Genomic DNA, 21,083 nt, shown 5'->3' with positions numbered 1-21,083 from the left:
AGATGCCTAAATTCCTATACGAACATTTTCTCTCATTTAGAGAAAAGAAAGAGACTCCAGAAAACATCAACATTATTGCTGTGTAGCTTTTACTGCAATGCACAAGTGATGGCCCTACGTAAACATGCACACAGCACCCCTCACTACAGCTCGCGAGCAGGGCTGGAAGGGGATGCCTGTATTGTCTCACCTCAAACTTATTCCTTGCACCAAAATATGAATGGTAGCGAACACAAAGTTGCTACAGGCATATTTCAAGCCAACTTGCTCTCTGCAATCCTTGTCATCGGGTATAGCTGAGGACTTTCCTACAGGTTGCTGATCCCTGCAAGTCACCCATACAGCGACTTCTCCAGCTGACCATCCTTACCACTGACAGCACCACCTACGGTGGAGCCCTTGACAAGGGATAAATGGATAAAATGAAGCTGCCCCCATGCCTCTCCGCTCTGCCACATGCTTTCAAGGGTCTTATTTCAGCTGTGCCATCCTACCTTCATGCCAGGGAACAAAGGGATTTACTCTTGTTTAGGTAATAACTTCTATGCACCTAAGCCTGTTCTCTACTCTCTACCTGGAGATCCCATAGCACAAAGACCCCCAAAACACCTGGTCTCCTGACTATGCCTTTGTTGTTTGCAAACACTAAGTAATCATTTCCACCACCACCAAAGAGACCAAATAAACCGCACAGAGACTATAACTTCATTTGCCTTTTTCAGACTTAGCGTGTCTTCCTGTCTTGCCCTGTCACTGAACAGCCCGACAAAAGGGAGGCAATACACACGCCCTTAGTTTTGTGGTCTTGCTATGATCAAAATGATGCGGAGCTCACTGAAGCCAACAGCCCCCTCCCTTCTGACCCTTTTATATTTTTTTTATGTTTTTAAATTCAGCCCTGCTGCACACCTGTAGGCCTGCAGGCTGCTGCCATGCCCATACAGAAGGGTTTGCTCTTCTTGATGCTAGAGCACAAGTCTCCAGTTTGCTCCAACACCAGCATCTTAGAGAAGTCTGGAGTCCCTCCAAAAACTACTGAGAACTAAATGTGCCATCACACGTGAGACAAACATTTAAACCTGCCATCCTTCATTCAGAAGAAAAGCAGGCTGCTGTAGTGCTTGTAATCAGTCCCCTTTTCCACTGGAAAAGGCAATATAAGCAAGTATTCGGACATAATCTAGCAAGGCTTGTAAAATTCAATGCTTAAGAAATCTTTGCTGCTTTTGAAAGTTGCGCTTTGTGAATAACAGAGAGGAACGCTCCAACTTCAAACGAGCAGCAAACCAAAGTGGCAGTGCAGTAGCTGGACAGAAACACTACTGCTGCTGGCACAGCTGCTCCTCTTTCTGGCCACCTCCCTCAGGTTTGTTTCCAAGTCAGCACATTTTGGGTGAGGACTGGAGCATGTGAGACATTCAGGAGTCCCTGGCATACAGGGAAGCATGTGAAAACCATGACGCACCACTGGCGAATGCCAAGCTGAGGTAAGGAAGGCTTGAGATGCTGCTGGGAGCCACGGAGAAGCAAAGTTAACTCTCAAGGACAAAAGAGTTAAGCAGCCCCACACTGAAGCGTTCAGAATAATTTGACAGGTATGATTCACCGCATTAAAACCCCTCGCAGGTGAATCACGCCACCTTGAGACCTCATTTTTCCTGACATTTTGTGCAGCACTACATGAGCTCCATCAGATGACTTCACGGGGCCGTGGGCGAAACAAGACCATGATGTGCCTCAAAACAAGTTCTCCGCCCCCTCCTCCGCATTACTGCTGCACCCTTCAGATACGCTACCACTGTGCCTCAAATACGCCGAATATCCAAGAAGGACTCTGGAAAAGGAAGGGTAATCTACCAGTACAAGACAGCCAGGTGCCATCACTGCTACACATGGAGCTACACCAGTGGGGAGACAGGCTGCTCTGTTGGCACTGAATGCCACCTTCAGATAGGGGAAATAAGCCAAAGGGAGACCTGGCACCAACTCGAACACATCGCTTGAAGAGCCCTGTCCACTTACAGACCAGTGTGAGAGAAGCAAATTTCTCACTGTGCAATTAGGAACTCTTTATGGCAGAGAGAATCGTTTATATCTGTGTAGTGCCTGTTGTCGCCAGATCAATCAGGCTCTGTGAGCACTAATGGACCCAGCAAGTTTTAAGCAGTAGTCAAGGGAAAGAGTTCTTCTCATGGGATCTGCAAAGCATCTGTGCACTTTCACAGAAGCATGAAAGAACGGTGATCTGTCTGAGAAGCACATCTACTAGGAGACATTTCAGACACTGTGTCTCCCAAAATCCAGGAGTACAGTATTTGGTATCACATGCAACTCTCTCCTAACAGAAGCAATAAAAAAATCAAAGTGACAAAACAGGAAAAAGCTGTTGGCTGCAAGCAAGCAGCAGGGACCATCACCTTTAGCAAAAAGGAGGAATGTAGGGCTTTCTGGAACAGGCAACATAGACAATGCAAGGAGCTAGAGTGAATAACCCAGCTCTGGCTGAGGAAGGATCGATTTTGTCTTCCCTCCCAGTCCAGCCCAGCTGTACAGCACTGAACATCCCCTCCCAATTCATCAGCTGCCTTTGCTTCTGCTGCTCAGTACCTCTTTGTATTCTTTTGTTTCAGTTGAGTCAATGCACCACAAAAAACAAACACCAAACTTCCAAACCCTCACAAAATGGCGTCACACCCAGGTAACGCCTCATGCTTCCTCTTCCCAATGCCACAGCAAACCACAATGATTAATTCTGTATCTCCCGTGCCTCCCTCCGCTATGAAGGGGAGCATCACAGAATCATAAACCTTGTTCCAAACCTTTTGTAGAAGTTGTAGAAATAACTACAGAACGTTTATTTTCAAAAACATTCACTTCTGAAGGAAGGATTATGGCTTAGTCTGGACAAACCTTGTCTGAGCTCTTCCAAACACTGCAACGTTTTTTTCTTTTTGTAGGCACAGTCCACACGCAAGCAGTCACACTGAAGTCCATCTCAGGTGCAACAGAAAGCTGTCGGTCATCCTCTCCAGGTTTTCCTAAACTACTGCCTGTGGGTGCCAAGTCACTAAGTGTTTTTGAAATGCTGATTAACTCTAGATAATGACATTACAGAGACTGTTATTATCCACTGGAGCTGCACAGGCCTGAACTCACATGTTTTATTAGGCATGTTTCTACTTTATAATAGAGATGCAAGACATGACCCTGCTCCACAGACCCGAATCAGATGTCTGTTCCACAGCAAACACTTTGAACAAGCAGAGATTCCTAATGCACTAGAGGGAACAGTAATGCTTTGTCCGGTGCCAGACATGATGTGATCTGAGATCTTTCCCATTTTTAACATCTATTATTCTTGTATGTATTATTTTCTGGAGAATCAACAAGTTCTCCTGGCTTCCACATGAGATCTGATAGGAGACAAAACATTTAACAGACCTATCAGCAGTTCTGTCTATTCCATTGAATCCAACCTGTTGTGAATAAAAATTAAGCCTAGGACTTCCATCAGTGCTTTAAACACATTGATTATGTCTTCTGTCAGACCTTAGACATGAAGAACAGCTCTTTCCTGCCAAAGAGCAAGTAAATTAAATGATTTATTCTCTGCCACCCAGAAGGTTTTTATCACTTTTGCAGGCACAGCTTGCACCTGGAACTCCCAAGCACCCTGAAATGTTACTTCACCATTTTGCATTTTTGAGCCTGCCAAGAAGTCAAGAGTTTGGCAGTTTGCTAATTTAACCACTGGACTTTATGATCCTTAAGTTGCCAATGAGTGGCTTCAGACAGCCAGAAATTTATTCGCTTTACTTTCCTCCCACAATTTAATATGAGATTCTAATTTAATGTATTAAGGTGGAATGCTCACCTTCAGGGTCTCAGCTAGACCCTGGGAGAAAGAAAAAAAAAAAAAAAAAAAGATCTCCTGCATCTCCCTGGATTACGCTGATATCAAAAGATACCACAGGACAATTCTGTTACTTGATTGCCTAAGCAATTTTTATTTTCCACTTCCAGTATTCTCCACCACTCCTCTTTTCCACCAACCATTTAATACACAGATTGACATCTTAACACTTACTCATAAAAAGAAACCAAGAAATACATTTCTCATCTCTGCAGATGTATGTTAACATTTGTGTTTACACAGCTAAGGTAAGACTTACGACACAGCTTCCACTTGCAGCCTGGTCTATATGGGAACAGCTGTACTGTTGTAACCTAGTATCCCACCACCAACAAACAACTGCACATGGCTAAGGGGAGACATATACATGGTAATATCTTCCACGCCATCTGCAGGTGAGGAATTTCTTGAGTCAGAATATTCTATTTGTTAAGCCCTGCGACTTTAGGAGGCTGAACAATCAGAACTTGTAATTCAAAAGGGAAAGCTGGAATAGCTAGACCCTCACCTCTTAGATCAAGGAAAAAGATGCTATTGACTTAAAAGCTACAAACTACATTACCTTCTTGAAATAAAACTCACTTGGTTGAAGCAAAGGAGTTAACTCAGAGCATGAAATGAGAATCAGATTTTTTCAGCGTGAAGGTTTTGTTACCAGATACCTTTTTGTTATTTAATGATTAACACTGCTTTGCCCTACTTGTGCTGTTTTGATTCTTCACGTGTCCTTTTTCTTGAGCTAAGGAGATGAATGATAAACTCCAACTGTCGGTTTTCATGCAATAAGCTGATGTCATGACTAGATCACAAGCTTTCTGGATAACAAAAAGCCCTTAAATAGAGGATTGAATCATTTAACATTTGGCACATACACGTGTTAAAAATACACACATCCTTTCAGAAATACTTCTCTGTTTTTAAAAGTATTGTATCTCTTTCTGCATCCATTTTGAACCAATTATCAAATGTTTTACTTTGGTTAGGAGTCAGCTAAATGCAGAAAAGGACTTCCAATTCTACATATTTTATCCCCCCAGGGATTTAAATAAGCTCTCTGCTGAAAGGCACTTCACAATATACCCCATAGTGTTGCACTGAATGGCTGGCAGCCACAGCAAAGTCCTGCCGCTATGGCTGCTCTACTATAATGAAAACATTCAATGTAAATGATAAACATGCACATGCCAGAAACCACTACAGCTGCCCCACAGAGAACTTGTGACTGAAAACTACCATGCAAACATGGGGATTCCACAAGAGAATCATGTTCTGGAAGCCCCAAGGGGGCCACCATGAAATATCCACCATCATGCTTTCCTCTTTCTCCTTGAAAGGACACACATGCACAGCAGAGACAACAGCACATAAAATGCTTACCAAATTCATAGACTTTTTTACATTTGGTCTCCAAGTCATCTATGAGGTCTTGCAGCCGACACTGTTTGGCTAATCTCTTGCAATCATTTACATATTCTACATCAATATCGAGACGACCTGTCAAGAAGAAATGCAGACAGCTCTTTTAACCCATATCACTTAGCTGTAAAAATGGTAAATTCAAGGACTGAAGACTGGATGGCACAGAAATGCAATAATTAGATACATCACCTCACCTTTCAGTGTCCAGTTACAACTCATTCCAAGAAGCTAAGATCTGCTAGCCCACCCCCATCTCAGCTTGGCATCTGATTCATATTCCCACTTCCCAGCATCTATCCTAACAGCTCCATTCAAGAAATCAAAGACGTAACAGGCTTATACAAAAATGCACCTAATTCTCTCAAAAAAATAAAAAAAGAGCAGCACAACAGCATCATGTATGACTGTCTGGTTTGGGGTAAGAAAACAGTTTAGGTTCATAAGCTGTAACCCCAGAATCTTTTACCATCACTGAAAATGTTATGAGGAATATTTCTGAAAACGCTGAACTGGGGAAACAGCCCTGAAAATAAAAGTTATTTTCTGGCACCACCTCCTGGCCCGAAATAGCTCAGCACTCAACATGCGTACAATACAACATTTGGCATTTTGACTGAAGGTTTATGATCCACTGCTAATCAGAAAAAAAATATCAGCAAGTAGTCAAAGCATTCAGCACACACTGCTCAGGTCTGCCAGACTGAAAATGCCCTATGTGGAAACCTGGGTTTTCAACAACTATAGAGATTGTTACCCCAGATGATAAATCTACCTTCTCTAAGTTAAAAATACATTCTCCACATCCATCCAGCCAATCAGCCAAAGCTGATTTTTTTTTAATTGACTGTATAGTTACTGGCAGGACAACAACTGGCAAAAGGTACAAACAACTTGGAAGAGCCGTGGATTGCTCACATCCTCCTCTTCTGCCAGCAGAAAGGATGTGTTGGCAACTCATGTACCCAAACATGCCTGTCTGCAAGCCTGTGCCACCCAAACTATGCTATGGCAGAGGCACAGACTGCAACCCACCAGCCACGTACACATGCGCTAGACAGTAAATCGTTTACCTGTGTATAGATACTGCAGCAGAGAGCCAAAGGCTGCTGGATTAATCTAAAATAAAACACGAGAAAGTTACTGATAGAATTCCCAGGCATTTAACAAGCTTGAATCTTGCCTGGATACCAACATGATTCTGAACAAGTTGGGGAAAAAAACACACACACACAGACAACGGCAACTCAGACACAGCAGTCTGAATATCTAATTTCTATGCTCCTTGCATAATTGATGCTGGCACTCCACCTGGTTTACACTGCTCTTTAAACGTATCAGCTGATACTAATCCATGTGGCTAGGGGACAGGACCTGACTAATGCAAGTGCTCCGAAGACACAGTTATAATGCACGCTCTGTAAAATCCCCTCTTTTACTGGTCACAAATATTTCCAACCCCTCTTCTTAATTTGACAGGACAGCTATGTTCTTGTGCAAAGAGAAAGGAGAAACATTAAGTAATGTCCTGAGAAACTGGAACTATGTTTGCCATGAGAGGTTTTGCACAGCCACAATCAAGCAAGAGAAACGTATGCCAGAGTATTGGTGATTAATGGATGGAATGTACTTAGGGCCTGTTTAGTTCTTGCTGTAAAGGCAACAAAAGGGACTCAATTAGTACCAATTATGGAGGTGATGTCTTCACTAGAGACCACCTGTCCACCAGGAATTAGAGCGACTCAACTCACAGAGGAGTTATGACGCAGCTGCCAGATGGTAACAGCTACCTGCTACTGCAATTAATTAAGCTATGTTTGAGCCCGTGACAGAGGGAACAAAGGCAAACTATGCAGCCTTACAGCCTTTCGTTATTCGAATAAGATGCTATTATATGCATAAAGTGCCTTCACAAGTCCTTCTTGCCTAGGGTCATTCTGAGCTGCAGGAGCCACTCACTGCAGAAGTTAACCCTCAGACCATCCTTCCCACTCACTTTTCTCACCCCGCTGAAACAGGAAAAGAAAGGCTGGAAGCACAGCCCTGCTCACCAGTGGATGCTTCAACACTATCATGTTCTTCCCCTTCCACTTGGTCTCGAACATTTCTGCAAAGTAGGCGCTGCGAGCGCTGAGAATGCAGCGGTGGGCACAGAAGGATTTGCCGTGAACAATGAAAACGATGTCGCTTTGGTAACCCTGCTCCAGCAACCTGTAGGGAACAAAGAGAGGGGAAATCTGCTGCAAAACGAAAAAGGAGAGAATGGAGCAGAGCTGGTGGGAGACATGGTAACATTAAGCTCCAAATGAACAGCAGGTCACAGAGTGCAGGGGGGAAAGAGTTTAAAGACAGACTGCTTTGCCTAGATGCCTTTTATCAAATCAGATAGTTTTAATGTTTCCTGGTAAAAGTAATTTGAAAAAGTTGCAAACTTACCTGAACTGTGTATGATTAATACGTAGTATATGCAAAAAGTAGACTGAGGAAGGACTTTCCTGCCTCAGGGGAGCCCCTGAACACAGGCAGAGGATTTTAAAGAGGCACTAGCTGCCCCCAAACACATCTTCTAAAGGTTAATCCTACTTTTAAACTGTCATACGACAAGCAGCATTTGTCCATGACCTACAGAAGCAGACGTTTTCATAAAATAATTGCCCCACCACAAGATAAGGTGCAACTTTCCTGCTCCCTGGCCACTGTCAGTGTGCATGCATTAACCATGCACCAAACAGGAAAGGACTTGAGATCACACACCCTTAGAAGAAGGAAGGATGTTACAGCCATGAAACACAGGCAATTACCACATAACAGATGAAGCCCTGTTTATGTCTGCAAGCCCATACCCTCATTCCTGAAAAGGAGAAAAATAAGATGCTACTTAAAACATTTTTGGCATCCCTCACCAGTGTTTCCTAACACCCATCACCTCTTGCATTAATATCCTCACAAATGAGGCAGGAGAAATAAGCACCATGCTCCCTTTAGAGAGCAGGGCTGATGCACAGAAAGGTGTGGGGGTCACGCAAGCAGATATCATCGCAGCAGGGTCCTGAATGCAGATCTCAAGCTCCTGCCACTACATCCTTCCTACTACTGTCTTGTCCAAAACGAAATAAAAACAGTTAGGTGTTAATTTTTTGCCCCCCCTACTGTTGCCCTTTGTTTCAATTTTAATGCTAAGTCTGTTTGGAATGAGAAGTGGAAAACAGCACATTTTGGTTTTCATGCATAACCTTGCATTATCTGAGCCACAAACTCATTGGGAAGTGACGGATCACCCTGCAAAACTCTACTTCCACATAAGGCAGAATCTTATTTTAGTTAGACAAATGACTTTCCTTCCTCCACTCTTTTCTCATGGCTTTAGAAATTAGGACTCTGTAGTAGTGGGAAGATTTTCAGATCTTTCCAGGACTTGCTTTCTCTCCAATTTTGAAGATACAGATGCTGAAATCTGTGTGGTTTGTTGTGTTTGTTGTTGTTTTTTTAAAGTAATTCCAATTTAAAAAAAAATGTTTGTGTAATAATGTAAGAACTTCCAGGGTAGAAAAACAGCAAGAGAGAAAGATTGACACTATTCCTCTACTCGTAGAGCAAGTTAGGCTTCTTCTTGAGCTCTAGGCTAAGACTACATGGTGTGACAGGCAACTTTCAGAAACATCTTAAAATTAACACATTTTAATTAAATGTTAATGAACAAAAAGAAAGAACTGAGCAACATACCTATAAGAGCATCTTAAGAAGCCCCAAACTGAGTATCTCAGAAATGAGACACCTGTTATTACCTTGGTTGTGGGCTACAGTACGTTAGGCCAGAAACTTAATTTTAGCTGTCATTTATCCTAAGTTGCTGATGTGGTTTTGGTGACCTGATTTAGGTCTGACAGTCAAGGATGACAGTCTAATGCTTCTGCGTTAGAAAGACAAACTTTCTGTTGGCTCTGGAATCTGTACCTGAAGGCTGTATTTTCAGTGCATGTGTACCTGGAAGTCAGCCCTTAGGGCAACACAGGAACATGTGCCCCTAGGAAGCCCTACGTGCACGGGAATGAGATAAGGTTCTGATCATCTGCCTTGCAAATTGGCCCTTAACAGAGAGCTTGAATATCCAGGTTAACAGCTACGGAAGGATGACAGAATGCATTGCACACGGAGCTGTCCCATCTGCTTACCGCTGTAGGAAGACATCATAGTAGTCTCTTTTCATGCACTTCGCTGTGATCTGTTTGTACTCCTTCAGCAGACGTCGGATGGCATCACTCAAAGCTCCATACAAACAACGTTCCCCATCAAAAGTGTTTGCCTCGCATTTTGCTCCTGCAAAATGACAACAGGTACATGCCAGAGGGCAGAGTTATGTCTTTCATGTGTCCCTGAATGGTCACTAAACAAGTACGATTTTCAGCCGATGACATATTTCACTGTGATATCCTGTGCTACTGAGCACAATTACGGAAATTAAATTCCCGCTACACGTGCATAACCTAAAGCTGTACTCCCACCACATAATTCCTTTCTGAAGATGTCATGACTCATTTAAATTGACTTTGGTAATAAGCCACTCAGTATGATTCCAGCAATGTTCTGGGGAAAAGCATATCTCTGTACAAATAATACAATCACTTTTTGGACTTTTAACAGGAGGACAAAAGACGCCTCTTTAGATTAGAATCTATTACAAATTTGAAGGGCACTTGCATTTTCCTATTTTAGAAGTACATGAGTGGCAGATTAAAGTGCACTGAATGCAGCGAGAGAAACCAATATTCCAGATCTCACTCTGCACACTGATTCCTCTGCCAGAATGCACAGTGCCACCACTGTGGAAGGGAACTTGGGTGCCAAGAACTAAACGGGCAGACACTGCCTGGATGGTTTGCCTTGCTTTGATTCAGGTTAGCAAAAGTCCTTGCTTTTCACCTTCAAGTCCTGTGTATGAAGCAAGGCTATCAGAAGACTGCAAAAACGTTTTATATGGACAGTTCTTCAGATGAAATACAATTCTTACACCAACATACTCCTAATAGCAATGCACCCTTCTAAAACATCAGCTGTGATTTCAGAAAGTCATGATGTCTCTTGAGTCATCACAGAAAGCTTCCCTGAAGCCTGAGATTACTGATTAGATGGTTCATTAAACTAGAAGTTTCCACAAGGTACAGCTAGAACAATATATAATCCCTACAGACCAGTAGGGAGCAAGATAACCAGGACACTTTTGCTCACCATTGGCTAGAAGATAGCGTACAAGCTCCTCATGTCCACAGAGGCAAGCATAATACCTAGCAATAACAAGAGAAAGGAAAATTAGAGATAAAATAGGAAGCAAAATTCAGTGTTTGGGCACACCACAACATGCAGACCTCAGCACTGAGCCATCCGTGATAAGCTTAAAAGATGTCTCCACATAGAAGCGAGAAATTGTTCCTGAATAGCATGCAAGTCTGACCCAAACAATAGACTAAGCAGGATCTGCTTCTAGCACTCATAGGCACTGCTGTCCTACAAGGAGATCTCAAGGTCCTAGTCTGGGTTTTGCATCTTCTGTTGCACCACTAGCTGCCAAATCTGCCTCCTCGTTTTAACGGAGTTCATTTCACGGGCACTCAGCAATTCCACTGAATTCTCCTTGATCCTTTGCATGTCCATCTGACTGCTGCATGCTATGGCAATGAGGGAACAGCACCCACACTGTATGGACAGGAAACCCACCCCTCGAAGTCTTGCTTGTGATAGGTTTTGTTTTCCTTTTCACAATCTAAGCCTTTTCTAATTCATTTTCATGAGGACCTTAAATTGGCCTACAGACTAGGAGAATTCTGTAACCTGCACTGCAGCAGGCAAATGTGACTCTACTTTTACTTTGCGAAGTTATTCCATACTCCAAATATACTGCAGATGTTTAAGTACACTTTGGAATTGGGATGTACGGAGATAAAAAGCTTGTACAACGCTCCTCAACACTGGAATAGAAATTCTTCACTACCTACTGCATGTTCACAACCTTGCCAGACAGACAGTGATCCCACAGCCACTTTGCATTTTATCAGGTCACACCTTTACCTGAAAAGACACGGTAAGACGACATAGACTTGGAAGAAAAGCATAGCCAGGCCAAGAACAGACTGTTCAATCCAGGTCATTTGGTCACAAAATTAACCATGCTTCTGAGCACTAACTCCAGCAAGTGTCACTCAGATGGGGAGACAAAGACATATTTATCACAGCACCCACAGAGGAGAGAAGCAGAAATATGCAGCCAAATCTCCCACAAAGCAGAACCTAAGACATTTTGTAACAGAGCTCCTAGCTCTAACGCAGAGAGAGCAAAAGAGCTCTGAATGCCCTGCCCTCCCACCCAGGCAGTGCTCTAGGTTGCAGGACTCACAGAGGTGTACTGTCCCACTTATCACGGACATTAATTTCCACATCTCGCTGCTCAAGGAGGTATCTGGAAGAGAAGGGAGAGCAAAGTCATAACTTCATGCAGTTGCTCACTCACACACATTCTTCTCTTTAAAAAGACAGAACTCTGAGTTTGGGTGGTAACTTCCAAAGGCACGACAAGACCTTGCATTCAGTCTAGGGATGAAGGGATGTCAGTCAAACAAAGAACAGCGTTCTGCAGCGTGGCTTGACAGCTTCCTTCAATCATAGGTGGTGAGTAGGGGAAGACGGGGATCAAATAAACCTTCTGCTGACCCATAACAAGGCCACAGTCACAAAAGAAGAATGAGCACTTCAGCAGTACCTTCTTTTTTTTTTTTTTTTTTAAATGCTCACAGCCTGGATGCTTACAAGCAAGCAGCCAAATTTACAAGGACAAGGCTGGACTCCTACCCTGTTTATGGCTTTTCTTATCATGAGTAACAACATCAGTATCACTCCAGACTGCCCTTAATTCCTATCACTTCCTTGTCCTGCACATTTAGGCTATACCAAAGGCTGCCAACTCTTGCCCTTTGGCACCTCTAGAAGCCAGCCTTTGCCTTGGACACCAAACTCTTTGCTGTCTGGCTCTTGCCCCCAACTACAGCCCCAGTGTCTCTCCTAGCCGCATGGAGAGGTCCCCCTCAGCCCTCACCAAGATTCTCAATTGTTTTCCTCATCCACATCAGTTCCCTTTTCCACTCCTTCCGTCTTTCCATCCTCAAACTTCAGTTTCCTGTGACTACGTCCAAAACCCCAAACAACGCAGATCCGTTCTACTCAGCCCGTTTTGTCTGGCTCCATGCGGAGCTCGTCTCTGCTTTGACAGCATTCCCAGACCGATGATTTCGCCACTATCACTTCGCTGTTGGTTATCTAAAACCTCTGCAAGGTCATTTGCAGGGCCTCTCCTTCTACAGCAAGCTGCAGCTTAGCGCTTGCAATAAACTAAGCTAACGTGAACGTACAATTGATAAAAACGTCTCCCAGACCTCACCCACCGACCTTCTTCTCCTAAGTCAGGAAGCTCCTTGAAACAGAGGGGCTCTTTCTGATTACCTGGGAAGATCCGCATGCTGGGAGCTGGAAGGATCAAACAGGAGCAAAGAGCAAAGAGGCCGTGAGAGGCAGTGGAGGTGTGTGTGGGGTCACCCTGTGCCTTCGCACCGCAGCACCCGCCGGCCCTGCAGCCCCGCAGCCCACCCAGCGGCACCACAAGCAGGCTGTGGCTGAGGAGCCCAGGTTCTCGGAGACACCCCCACAGCCTACGCCACGAGGCGTCTGAGTATCTCCACGACGAGCACTTTCCAGAGATCCAGTTTCCTACCGCTGCAAACACAGCTTCCAGCCGGAGAGTCAGATCAGCCGAAGACGAGGGGTCTCCGCAAGGACGTTTTTACCACAGACAGCACCCGTATACAGCCACCCGACGGGGGAATTTTAAGAAACGAGGCAACCATTACAACAAACTCCAGAGAACAGCGAAGACCCTGCAACCACCCAAATTTTGGGGGGTGTTTATACAGAAGCGAGCTCTCCCTTCCACTCCCCAGCCACCTCCCGGCTGCGGGGCAGCCCCAGCCCGCCCCGGGGCTGAGGGCGGGAGCCGGGGACACGGCGCTGGCAGCGGCTGCAGCCCCCCCCGTCCCCTCCGCGTCCCCCCAGCTCACCTCACACGGCTCACGTCCCCCTTCTTGCAGCTGGTGAACAGGTCGCTAGTGTCCATGGCCGGGGACAGGCCGCGGGGCGGCGGCGCCGCATTGACCCTGCGGGCGGAGGGCGGCCGGGCCGGGTCGGGTCGGGCTGGGCCGGGCCGGGGAAGGGAGGCCGGGGATCGGAGAGGACCGGGGGGAACCGGAGGGGACGGAAACGGTGCCGGATGTAAACAGGGCTCCGGGAGGGAGGAGAGAGGCCCCGTCGCCGCCCCCCCGCGGCCCGGAGGAGCAACGGCCGGGGCCTGAGGTGCAGCGAGGGCAGCGGGGCGCGGTGCCCCCGCCGCTCGGTGCTGAGGCACCCAATTATTGAGTTTTGTTGTAAAGGGAATAAAAACCCAAGTCTGGCGCTCTCAGGGTCAAATACGTGTTTCCAAGTGATCTCCAACCGCGGCTGGGGTGTTTATGAGGAGGCTGGGAGAGCACCCCAGCGAAGGCGGGCAGCAGGGATGAGCCAGGATGAAGTCACCATGGATGGTGGGGCTGAAGGGCCGAGCTGCTGCCGACCCTGAAAGGATGGACACGGTCCTGAAAAAGGAGCAAAGGACGGACACGCTCCTGAAACATGGAGCAGAGGATGCAGGGGGATACTGCTGCCACGCTCCGAGGTCACGCTGTGATAACCCATACAGCGTGATTCCATCTCACACCACAGGTTTTGTCCAGGGAGAGGCCCAAGGTGGTGTCCAGAACTATGGGCTCAGCCCACGTTACATATTGCACAGCCCAGCAGTTACCAGGTGTCCTCGCAGTGTTTCAACACCCTGAGAGGGGGGCTGTAGGATGCAAAGTCCCAGCGCACTGTACTACACACCCTGCATTACAGACCCCCTTCTAGACATCTCAGCAACATCTGGAAGCAAGCTGCAGCACGGCCAGCCCAGACCACATCTGGCCCCTGTCCCACAGAGGTGGAAAGTCGCTCTGCTCCCAGCCGTGCATCCAGCTGCTGCAATCACCACTTTCCTGAGGCAGAGCTCCTCACACCAGCACCCCGCTGCTCTCTTAGATGAAACACCTTCGGTTCCGGTCAGAGCCTCTGACTTCTGGCCGTGTTTCCTGGGAGGAGAGGGGGCAAGTGGAGGAGAAAGGGGGCACACGGAACTGTGACCCTGGGCTGGCTGTCCAGGGCCTCTAGACTGGTGACTCCATGAAACGTCCCATCTCATTGCTCTGCAGACAGGGACATCCTCACACAAACCATCCCTCACGTGCCTGGTGCCAGCCCCTCTGCTCACAAGGAATTCCAGCAACCCTCCGTGAGCAAAGCAGGTGACTGTTCTAGGCAAGTCACAGCAAACAAATATCCACAGATAAGAGGGGAGAAAAAAAGTTCCGTTTTATTTTTTTTGTCTCCAACTCCCAGCAGCCACCAGGTGTCAGTGCGGTCAAACGTTTGGCAGATGGGACTACAGCGAAGTCCTAGTAGGTGGAAAAGGGTTTTCCAGGAATTACATTGTCTTCTCTATCTGCTCTGTTGCCTGGCACACCACTCTGAGCAGTCCAGCTTTGACAGTCTTTGTTACAAAGAAGTTTAACTACATTAAACTGATAGAAAAGTTTCCCGTTACAAGTGATAAAACAAAAGTTTCTCTTCCTTTTTAAATCCTCCCTGTACAGAGCTGGAAACCCAAGCACTGAACAATAAAGTGAAATGGGCTACAGACAGCCTCTCTACAGCACTTCCCAGCCCACAGGTACCAGGAGATGACCCATCTGCAAGGCTTGCAGGAGAGGACAACAGTGCAATTGACTTAACAAGATTGGCCTAGTGCAAAAAAGGATACAGAGAAAAAACAAATGGAAAAGGTATAAAAAGTATCACCACACTACAAGGAAATTGTATTAGCCAGTAGATTTCCAGAGATAAACTGAGATCATACAGTTAAGTGCACCCAGTCACAGACGTCAGAAGATTGTTCTCACCTTCGTGACAGCCACCCTTAGACACTCTCAAGGTACCCTGGAGCACTCCAGGTTCAGAAGAGTCCACTACAGTCCCTGGAATACAGTCAGGCTGTAAGAAACCAGAGCAGCAAGCCAGGAGAACTTGCTAGCTCATTAACAAGCCCAAGTGCCTCCCAGGTGCTTTCTTTAAAGTTTGACATTGACAGGATCAGGAGGTACTGAGCTCAACAAGAAGCATTACTTTATCAGCACATTGTTGTTTGTCTGAATTAGTAATGCAGAGAGAAAATGAGGCAGCAAAGCAGCTCCTAGCAATGAAGTGCACCAAGAAAGGGTTTTGCAGGTGAGCTAATTCACATCTGATTGGTGGCTGTACCTTTTTAATAGCCACTGGGTTATAAAAACATATTTAATGAGGATTATTGGACTTAGAAACATTTATACAGTGAAACTGCCTACAGGCCACAGCCATGCCAGGCCCCGTTATGCTAAGTGCTATACAAACTCAAATTTTAACTCCATGCTTTAAATTTACTCACTGTATCATAATAACTTGCGTTTAATTCCATGAGCCCCCAAATGCCCTCAACGCAGCCACTGAACCTGTGCAGTTTCACTGCACGGACCCATCACCAAGGGGCAGTCAGCGAAGGGCCACACGTGGCCACCCACATACGAGCACTGTCCCCCCTGCCAGCCACCCGTTGCCAGCTGCTGGTGCAGGAGAGGGAACTCCTCTGGGCATCTCTTCAACTCTACCAAGATACAAAAGGAGCTGATGGTCACCATCTCCTACACAACACAGGGAAAGGTAAGGAGGCAGGATAAACACTGAAACTTAGAATCTGGATAGGAAACCAAAGGCTATCTCTTGAATCCGTTACAGACTGCTATTGACCTGGTCCTACATCGAGGTGATCTGTGATTCAGTTTGTATGCAAAGCGCTATGCAAAATGAAACAACAGACTCTTTCGTGCCTTGACTTTAGGCACTCACATCAGGGATGAGCATGCTAAAAATACGTATATGTACAGGGATAGATTTACAGGCTGCATATCTGGAGTCTTTCTGTACAAAGGTTCCCTTAAATACCAAATGCAAAGCTGCCTCTTGCAGTAAGCAAGCAAGCAGCTCACCAAAACAGAGAGCAATACTGTTGCCTCTGACCGAAGCAAGTCCCTCAATCCCTCAATGAGAGAAAAAATGTTCTGGGATTTCAGGCTTGAAAGCAGTTCTGAGTCTTGATTTAGGCAGGGCTCAGAGAACAATTATGCATATTCACGTGCCTTTTATCACACATCTTCAGGGAGCTGGGGCCTCAAAGTTGCCTGAGGCGTGCCTGAAAAACATTCATTGGGGAGCTCTTAGATCTGATTCTCATCTCATCTGAACAGGCTTTTACACTTGTTTGAATGCAGCAATTGTAAAGATGTTACCCTGATTTACACCAATGTGACATTAAACACTTCACACCCCAAGGCAAGATCCTGAAACAGAAATAAAAGGACCAGAAAATTATCTGAGCTTTCACTTTTCTCCCTGTTGAAAGACTCCCATAGCCTTTACATTTACCTCAAAAAGATCAACTGAAACCAAACTATCCTGGAAAATGGAACAGGAGTAGAAAAGGCCTGCCAATCTAGGACTGAGACTTACACAAGGGATACTTTGCTGCTGATTTCACAGGCTGTTAGGTGAAAGAGGCAGGTAAATGTCCTTTTTGAGTAACTCTCCAGCCTAAAGCAAGTTTCCAGCTGAGATGCTGCACCATGGCACCAAGTTTTCTGCAATCAGTGAAGCAAGGGTAAAGTGCTCAAACTTTGCAAGCTCAGCTTGGAGCTGTGAAATGGAAAAGGGATAGAGAGAAGCACTTTGAGGGTGTGAGGAAAAAAGAGACGACAGTAGGATGTTCTTCCCAGATATAAACATTGGCCTATCCAATTAGCAGCTGAATGCTAGAGTGCTAAAAAAACAACCAAACAAAAACACCAAAAAACTCTTCTCATGTGTGGAATACAAACTCTGCCCAGGACATCAAACAAACTGTGGCTCTCTCCATCCAGAATGGTGCACAGGTTCTACTGCACCTGCAGGGACTGAACGTGGTCTCAGCTCTACAGATACAAATCCAGACGTAGCAAGGTCAGGATCTGGCTGCCGTAACTCCAGCTGGACTCCCAAAGTGAACTTACTCCCCAGAGCTCCTGGTGGCAGACTTAGCCTCACCCCCTTGTTTCTCAAGCCCAGCCACTTTCGGCCACTACCAGAGAGCTACAGTAAGTGCCTTTAAAGGTGATGAAAGCATTGGTGCTACTGATAGGAACACACACACAGAGACCTAGACACCCACCCCTCCCGCTTCCCTCTGTTCAGCGATCCTCCTGGCTCCAAGCCTCAGATGCAGGCTCAGGACTTCCATCGGGAAAACTTGCCCGAAGACTTGACCTGTCCCAAGCCTTAAAAAGTTCCTGAGAAGCCACCTGATCCCAAGGTCCACCAGTTAAGACAGGAGAGAGACAAGTGTATTTAAGGGGGGTGGTGCTCTCTCTTGTCTTTCTAAAGATGCGTGTCTTCCTCAAACACATCCACATCCTCGCTCGCCTGCTTGTTGATCAGGACATCCCAGCTGTCGGGGCCGTTGATGGTGTTTCCACCGTTCACGCTTGGCTTCTTCTCCTGCATTTCTGACTGGCTGTCGCTGGCCACATCCAGGGTGGGGTTGTCATGGCAGCCGTTCTCAACAAAGCGCAGCTCCTCACCGTGGGACTGCAGAGGAAGGAGAGGAACACGAATGGAGACAAAGGAGAACAGGTCCTAGCGTTGCTGAAAGGCACAATTAGATCAGGCTATGAGGGTCATGGGGACGTTGCAGGTCATCTGTGGGAAAAGGTAAATTTACTCCTGGCCCAGCCCTCACGGTAGACATGAGCTGTCCTGAGCACAGCAAGAGCCACAGGTTTGCACCTCTCTTATCCCTAAATGGGCTTCCTTGCTGCTCCAGCAGTGTATCCAGCTACATCCAGAAGGTGCACAGGGGAAAACAAGCTCTCCCAATTTTCCAATCCCCTCCGTCCCAAGGGGTAAGAGTCCAGCCACCCTCCCCACCCACCCAGTGCTCACCACGTTCTTCATCTTGGGCAGGCGTCGCTGCCAGCAGTTGTATATGAGCCCCAGCACAATGATGATGGCACAGATGGATCCGATGATCACCAGTACCACGAAGAGCTTTCCATAATCGCTGCGTGTCTGGTTGGGGTGTGACTGACAGCTTGTGGTGGTCGAGTAGTTCTGGATGCCAATCTGGAAGGAAGGAAAGGGCACACTGAAACCCCTGGCCTGAAATCAGGTGGGATCCTGTTCAGACTTTCCAGGGTCTAAGTACAGGACCGTCACTGTGGGCAGAGTAACTAAAAGCCAGGGTTAGGGAGCCAGGATGTTCGCTGTCTTACGTGGTGAGAAGGAACACGACTGAATTTAACACCATCTTCCTTGAGAGCTGACAAATGAGCAAATGACAGTAGGCACAACCCTGCCTTGGCTGCCTGCACAAGGCTCACACCATTGTGCGAGACAGGGAGGCTTTTATGGCACAAACCACCCAGGTTTGAGAGTTCTCTTGGGGTTGTCAGCAAAGCCCAACGCCATTCCCTGTGACTTGGTGCATTCCAAACAGGTTACATATCAATTCAGTAGCAAGTACGACGGGTGTAAGAAAATGTCCTCCCGCCTCTTCCCAAGCTTGTGCTAGCACAAGGTCAACGCAATGAGCGGTGTTTCATTATTGATGGATGGAGAGCCAGAGGCAGGCAGTGGAGCTACTGTGGTAGGATGCGTGCTTACACAGGGGCACTGTTGCACATAGAAGTCTAACCTTACACCAGCACGAATCCTTCTTTCCGGACAGTTCTAGGTGTTGATACTTCAGTCACACTATGTCTACGGGGTTGGCTTTTAGCACTTTCTCTGGTGTAAGCCAATCAATACCGCACTGAGCACTTAATTTGCTTTGTCTAACTGCACCAGTTTGTTAGGTCAGGGAAAAACCTGGGAGCAGACATCTAGCAAGGTGGTGGCTCAACTCTGCTGCTGAAGTCAGCAGAATTACTCCAGGAATGTTTAAAAAAAAAAAAAAAAAAAGAGAATCAGTGCCTAAGGGGCAAACTCGGAGATCACAGGACTGTTTTGTTCTCATCTCTGCCCTCTTCCAAGCTGCCTATGGGTAAGAGTGAATATGTGAGGACTACAGGCAGCTGGCAGTGGAATCTGGCATCCATTGCCTGCCCTTGTGGAGACAGTCCTTGTCTTCCTCCTAAGGAGTGAAATGCAGACCCTGGGATTGCAGGAGGACTGTGTGTGAACGTGTCACACCTAGCAAATGCACCTCTCCCACCTCCTCCAGCAAAGACTGAGCAAATGGGAGCAGCCAGCATGTGTAAATCAGCTGTAGGGTGAGCAGCAGTGAATCTGGGGCTCTGCAGCACCCACATCACCACAGGCAAGAGCGTGGAAAGTATAAGACCAAGTATCCCAACCAAATGTATTTATGAAAAGCGGCTTCAAAACTAAGCCAGAAAAGCGGGGGGGAATAACCCACAGCTACTCTCTTACTGGGAGCAGACATTTGATGACCTGGCAACTACCAGAGAGGGCAGAAGGGAGTTTGCCAAGAGTCTGACTCATCTGTGAGCCTGCTGTGGGTTCAACATTCGGTTAGACTGAGATGTGCTCCCAGTTTGCAAGGTGCTTATTTTAATTGTATAGCCAGTCTTAAAGGATGGATGCAGGCAGACAGGCTCTCACCTCAGCTAAGCTCCTCTTAACATCTCCCAGTGCCATGAGAACATCTTTTGTAGGGATGACACCTGCAAAGAAGGAGAGGGAGGGATCAGTGCTTCTTTTTCAGCTCACGTTAACTCGGTTAAGATGTACTCAAAATCCCCAACAGGGTGAAGGAAGAGGAACACACATTTTTATTCATTGGCTTTATGTTAGGAGGCCAAAAGAATGCAAGGACCATAACCAAGCTCCTTACGCTCCTTAAAGGACGAAAAAAAAAGGCATGAACTGATACAGCAGGCACCTAGGTACCATTCCAACAGCCACAGAAGCTCTCAGGATCAGCGTCTGCTCTGTGAGCAGCAACATCCGAAGAGTCATGGAGGCAGGTGCCTATGTTGCCCGATCCAGCTGCCGTGCTCTGATCCTGAGCTGCAGCACTTAGGACATACCCACAGAGCCCCATGCTTACCTACTGCATCCTTTAGCAGGTGCATTTTGCTCTTCAGGGCACCCTGGCAAAGCAGCATCCCTGGCACAACAGCAGAGGCTGCAAGAGGTGTGCTGTAACAGCTTCAGTCCCAGCAGGAAACAGCTTTAGCCAGGGAGTCGCCGGCCCACACTGAGCCAGCCCCTCCTGGGACCCTCCTTCCCCAGCAGTTCCTGGGTTGTTCTCCAAGCCAGGCAAGTGTGAGCAGTCCGGGAGGATTTAGAGGCTGAGGCCCATTTCTACATTCACTCGCAAAGCAGCAAAAAGAGGAACTGAACAAAAGCACAACTCTTCAAAGCAGAAAATACTTTGGTTCCTGAGGTTTCTAAACTCAGGGATATCTCCCAGGTTGGCTGTGCTGCTGCTCAGACTTTTTTTTCCCCTCCAGGAAGGGAGATGTCCTCTCTTAAGGCTTTATTTCAGAAGACCAAATGCTTA

General features: G+C 46.6%; 2 protein-coding genes across 3 annotated transcripts in view; both read right to left on the bottom strand.

Annotated features, from left to right (window-relative positions):
- Positions 1–13,656, bottom strand: part of ABTB1 (ankyrin repeat and BTB domain containing 1) — a 29,177-nt gene extending 15,521 nt beyond the window's left edge. The window contains exons 1-7 of the mRNA XM_035546787.2: positions 13,429–13,656; positions 11,718–11,780; positions 10,556–10,611; positions 9,502–9,646; positions 7,381–7,540; positions 6,403–6,448; positions 5,291–5,407 (exon numbers count right to left, since the gene is read on the bottom strand). Coding sequence (XP_035402680.1) covers positions 5,291–5,407; positions 6,403–6,448; positions 7,381–7,540; positions 9,502–9,646; positions 10,556–10,611; positions 11,718–11,780; positions 13,429–13,484 — 643 coding nt within the window. The 5' untranslated portion in view covers positions 13,485–13,656. The remainder of the gene's footprint in view (positions 1–5,290; positions 5,408–6,402; positions 6,449–7,380; positions 7,541–9,501; positions 9,647–10,555; positions 10,612–11,717; positions 11,781–13,428) is intronic.
- A 1,131-nt stretch (positions 13,657–14,787) lies between these two features.
- The window catches only part of PODXL2 (podocalyxin like 2), a 30,046-nt gene continuing 23,750 nt past the window's right edge, over positions 14,788–21,083 (bottom strand). For both annotated transcript variants that reach the window (XM_035546882.2, XM_035546883.2), the window contains 3 exons: positions 20,180–20,241; positions 18,500–18,679; positions 14,788–18,145 (listed from right to left, as the gene is read on the bottom strand). In XM_035546882.2, the coding sequence (XP_035402775.1) occupies positions 17,936–18,145; positions 18,500–18,679; positions 20,180–20,241 (452 nt within the window). In that variant the 3' untranslated portion in view covers positions 14,788–17,935. The remainder of the gene's footprint in view (positions 18,146–18,499; positions 18,680–20,179; positions 20,242–21,083) is intronic.

Source organism: Cygnus atratus, chromosome 10 (genome assembly GCF_013377495.2).
Source record: "Cygnus atratus isolate AKBS03 ecotype Queensland, Australia chromosome 10, CAtr_DNAZoo_HiC_assembly, whole genome shotgun sequence".
NCBI classification, from domain to species: domain Eukaryota; kingdom Metazoa; phylum Chordata; class Aves; order Anseriformes; family Anatidae; genus Cygnus; species Cygnus atratus.
Note: the sequence above shows the minus strand (reverse complement) of the source record. Positions and strands in the feature narration are given on the sequence as shown.